Source organism: Lolium rigidum, chromosome 2 (genome assembly GCF_022539505.1).
Source record: "Lolium rigidum isolate FL_2022 chromosome 2, APGP_CSIRO_Lrig_0.1, whole genome shotgun sequence".
Taxonomy (NCBI): Eukaryota; Viridiplantae; Streptophyta; class Magnoliopsida; order Poales; family Poaceae; genus Lolium; species Lolium rigidum.
In genome coordinates, this window is record NC_061509.1 from 258,173,342 (window position 1) to 258,178,065 (window position 4,724).

Consider the following 4,724-nt stretch of genomic DNA (forward strand, 5'->3'; position numbering starts at 1 on the left):
GACGGGCTATGCCGCCTGCCCCAGAGCCTACCCCGGGAGCCCAAATCAAGTGCAGACTACCAAACATTAGCTTTCATAACCCAGAAAGCTGGAAGAAGCCGGCCGTACATGTACATACTAGAACCGATTTCCTTGAGTCAGGTGACATCAAGACCACGCACCGTTCACACCAATATAAACCCGGAAACTGAACAAAGTGCGATTCATGGATCTAGGTTTGTTCGTGCTCGTGGTAGGGGACACACACATGCAACGGCGGCGATGGAGATGCTCACGACGACACAAGTGGTTGGACAGTGGATTATGCCGTAGCACGACAAAACCCCCGTTCACACGGGGCGGGCGGCTGTTCACACCTGCAAGGTGTTTGTTAATTTGCGGCGCCGGCGCGCTCTCTATTTATACCACCAGAGTTGATCGACACTCTCCACCACAGCGCGCGCCTTCTTCTTCCATCTCCTCCACCTCCACAGGGACATCGTGCTTGTGACCTCCGTCGTTTAATCATGTCCGGCAGCACTTGCGTCTCCTTGGCTCCCTCCTCGGTCGCCGTTGCGCCGCCGGCAAGGGCGGCGGAGGAGACCCATTCCGACGGGATGATCACCATCCAAAGGTACGCCCGCAGTCCATTCTTCTACCTCCGGCCGCTGCTCTTCTTCTCTACGAACCATTCGGTCTCCATAGGATCCTCTTCTTCACCAGCCTATAATTGAGTAGTAACTGATTGCCTACGAATAATTCGTGTAGAATATAGGCGCTGCTAGCTCGTCCGTATGCACGCATATTCTATTTTCCTTGCGAATCGCGCTACACATATTCTAACGGAACCATGCTATGCGTCCGTGGCAGTGACGAGGCGCCCATGATCCTGAGCAAGCCGAGGGCGGTGGTTCAGACATTGACGTGCCAGCGCCGGCCCCTCGGCGACGGCTTCGCCTACAGGAGGAGCATTGGCGGGTAAGCAATCCAATAATGTCATCATATTCTAATTACTACTAAGCTTAATGGCGACGAGATACTGGTAACAATAATTGTGAGCGTTGATTACAATTGATTTCTTGCAGGCCTGAGTTGGAGAGTTTGGATCCGATCCTTTCCTTCGATGACTTTGAATGTATGTATACTCGCTCACTTCAAAATTTGAGTGCCCTGTAGATTTACTTAAAGTCAAACTTTATAAAATTTGGCCAAATATTTAGAAGAAAAATGTTAACATCTAGAATATAGAATTTATAATATTAGAATCTTCATAAAGTACATGTTCATATTATATGTATTTGGTATTATGGATGATGATATTTTTTACAATATTGTTGATCAAACTTGATAGAATATGACTTTAACTCGGTTTCTTTTAATTGATTCGGATTTAGTACAACTTTGTACTAAATTTGAGTCAATTAAAAAGAACCGGAGGAGTAAATAAAAATGTACGGAGGACAGACGACCATTGATCGAAATTTTGTACACCATTTAATTCCCATCGAAACTCACAACTCCACCTCCTATAACTATGAGAGCACTCATCCAACTATGATGCTAGGCCACCGAAACTCCCCAAGAGCACCTAGCTAGTTTGGTTGCATACGAGGCCGTAGTTTGTTTGGTTGCTATAACTTTGTCTCCCATGTGTCTTATGATTTTTTGTTCTGTAGTTTTGATTAAGAATAAACAATATCTTAGATTCAGGCAATTTTACAAAATAAAATCATATTGTTGTTCTTGGTGCAAACCTTATAAAATTTAAGGTAGGTTGGGTTGGAAAAAATTAATGAGAATACTACTTCCTCCGGTGTTTAACAGGCAGGCACTTAGTTTAAGACAAATTTTGATCATTAATTTGAACAATAAAATATGAATTACATGGCTACAAAAACTATACCATTAGATTTGTATTCGAAAAATATTTCCAATGATATAATTTTCATGAAATGTAATTCATATTTTATTGACTAAAATAATGATCAAAGTAGTTTTCTTAAACTACTTACACGCATGTTAAACTGATCTGAATGGAGTACCTTGCATCAGATACTAATCCGTAGTTGGTTATCAGTACTCTTAGATAGTAGTTGGTTTTAAGTTAGTACTCTTAGAGTAGTTGAGGTACCAAAGCATTTATAGTCCGATATCGATCTTAGATAGAATAAATTTTGTAATTTCCAACGGAAGAAAATAATACTTTTAGCTCTCTTGAAATGAATTTCAGCTTGTTGTGGAGAAAATTTCCAACCATTGCGCAGCAGTAGCTGTACTTGTTATACATAATATTCTCTCTCATCAGAATGATTTTTTTTGAACTTATTATACAGAAGATTTCAACCCTCCGCGATATTATTTATTCTCTTTATCGAAAAATAAGATTTCAACCCAACCACAAAATGTTTCCAAGCTTAGGACCCATGAGCTAAAAGATAACACATTTTACAAGTTAATACGTCCATTAATTGGTTTCCCATGCATAATGATTGAACTAACACCCAGACCTGACTTTATTTTCCAGTCACGGGTCCAGCAAACTTTGGTGATCATCCACACAGAGGTTTGTACTTTCTTTGTGACCATTCGTGAACACACATCTGATTGGCCGGATTTAATCTCATGTTATTAAGTTACTTAACTGATGAATCCCTTAATTCTGATCGTACTTTGTTCCTGTTTTCCGCTGCCTCTTCAGGATTTGAGAGTCTTACCTACGTACTTGAGGTATTAATCGATAAAATTCTCCTTTCACGTTGCAGCTGAACATGAAGATCTAAATTTTCCTCCTTTGTGTTTCTCCCAGGGCAGCATCGGTTTCCATGATTTTTCAGGCCACAAGGGAACCATCAATACAGGAGATGCTCAGGTTAGATTTCTACAAATCACACACCCACCTGCACACACCATTAAGCACAAAAACCACTATGTTCATAGTAATCTCCTTCACTCGACCCTGTTTCCATTCTGGTGTTGATAGTGCAAAAGGATGTATATATGCATCGGTTATGGTCCGAATGTTGATATTTACTATGAAATGCTAGAATTTGTTCCACAGTGAATATCAAAATGCTATCCTACAGGCATACTAGAGTCCTATGAAACATGTTGCATTAGTTGTGTTGATCGTAAAATCTATTCAGATGAAAACATTCTAGTACTTATTTTTCCAGAATGTATAGTTTCTCTCTAAGGCTGCATCGGTTCCTTTCTTTTGGAAATTGTAGCCTCTTGGCATTCCTGTTCCTCTAGATCCATGTATATGGCCGTCGATTGACTCGTGGTTAACGTGGGTGCAGTGGACGACGGTGGGGCGCGGGGTGGTGCACGCGGAGGTGCCGGCCGGACAGGGCGTGCAGAGGGGGCTCAACTTCTGGATAAACCTCGCCGCCAAGGACAAGATGTATGTAGTGTACATTGCTTACAAGAAGAATCAAAAGAACTCGATTTTATTACTAGCAATACTGAGCATCTACGTATTTGTGCAGGGTGGAACCAAGTTACCAGGAGCTGGCGAGCGTCGACATCCCCACAGTTGAGAAGGACGGCGTGACCGTCAAGGTCATCGTCGGCGAGGCCCAGGGCGTGCGCTCGCCGCTCCAGACACGCACCCCGGTCATGAGCCTCGACATCACCGTCGGCCCCGGAGCGCACCTGCTCCAGGCAGTCCCCGCCGGCTGGAGCGCTTGCGCGTATGTCATCGACGGCGAGGCCAGCTTCGGGCCGTCCGCCAGAGCCACGCGCCAGCACGAGTGTGCTGTGTTCGGCGCCAAAGGCTACGGCGTGGACGCGCGGAGCGGCGATGCCGACGCCTCGACCAGGTTCCTGCTGGTGGCGGCGCGGCCGCACGGCGAGAAGGTGGTGCGGGAGGGCTACTTCGTGATGAACACAAGGGAAGAGCTGGAGCAGGCGATGGACGACTACCGGAACCACCGCAACGGCTTCGAGATGGCCGTTGGCTGGACCTCCGACCACGTCGCCAAACCGGCACAGTGATCGGTTCCGAGTGTTGTTGCAACGAAATTAAAGAGGGGCGGGACTAGCTAGCAGCCGGCTGCTCGTTCCTGCGATCGAGCGGCCTCCCGTTTGTTATGATCTTAATAGGGCTCCTCTCAATTCAATACAACAGATTCGATGCAATTTCTCTCCAACATCGGAGTTACAGGAAACAAATGGGAAACACAGATAATGATCAGTTTGTCGTATCATCGAGGAGACTGTGCTTAAGGGCTCCTTTAATTCAAAGGATTTTTATATCAGAATTGTGTAGAATTTAAATTTTATAGTATTTTTTCTATAATACATGTTCCATTCATTTAAACATATCCTGTAGGAACTAATCAAATAGAAATCTTATAGTGCAAATCATATCTGAACAAAACATGAGGTCATACATCGTGAAAAATTATTTTGGCACAATCAAAAAGAAATAATCTTTTCATAGCATTCAACTAGTCATGATATCATAATTCTATGATTTTTCTATTCATTTTTTTCTATCCTATGAACCAAAGAAGCCTTCAGAAGTTTTTTTTTTTTTTTGAGACAACCTGCTAGACTTTATTAATTTGCAAGAATGTTTACAGGGATGTTTGCATCATACGGAGTGCCTAGCCATACATACCGGCCTACTCCAAAAGAAAGCATAAATCTAGCTAGGTTGTGAGCCTCAAAGTTCGAGGCTCTTCCTTCAAAAACGAACTTGCACTCATTCATATGTGCAGCCCGCCCTCTAATCTCCAAGA

At 43.6% G+C, this 4,724-nt stretch overlaps 1 protein-coding gene across 1 annotated transcript; it reads left to right on the plus strand.

The window, feature by feature from the left end:
* Window positions 1–471: 471 nt before the first annotated feature.
* LOC124688631 (pirin-like protein) lies at window positions 472–4,257 on the plus strand. The gene is made up of 8 exons (XM_047222284.1): window positions 472–613; window positions 850–957; window positions 1,065–1,114; window positions 2,504–2,542; window positions 2,678–2,706; window positions 2,786–2,848; window positions 3,279–3,382; window positions 3,468–4,257. Exons 1-8 carry the CDS (start codon window positions 507–509, stop codon window positions 3,973–3,975), a joined length of 1,008 nt encoding a protein of 335 aa, XP_047078240.1. The 5' UTR covers window positions 472–506; the 3' UTR covers window positions 3,976–4,257.
* The last annotated feature ends 467 nt before the right edge of the window (window positions 4,258–4,724 follow it).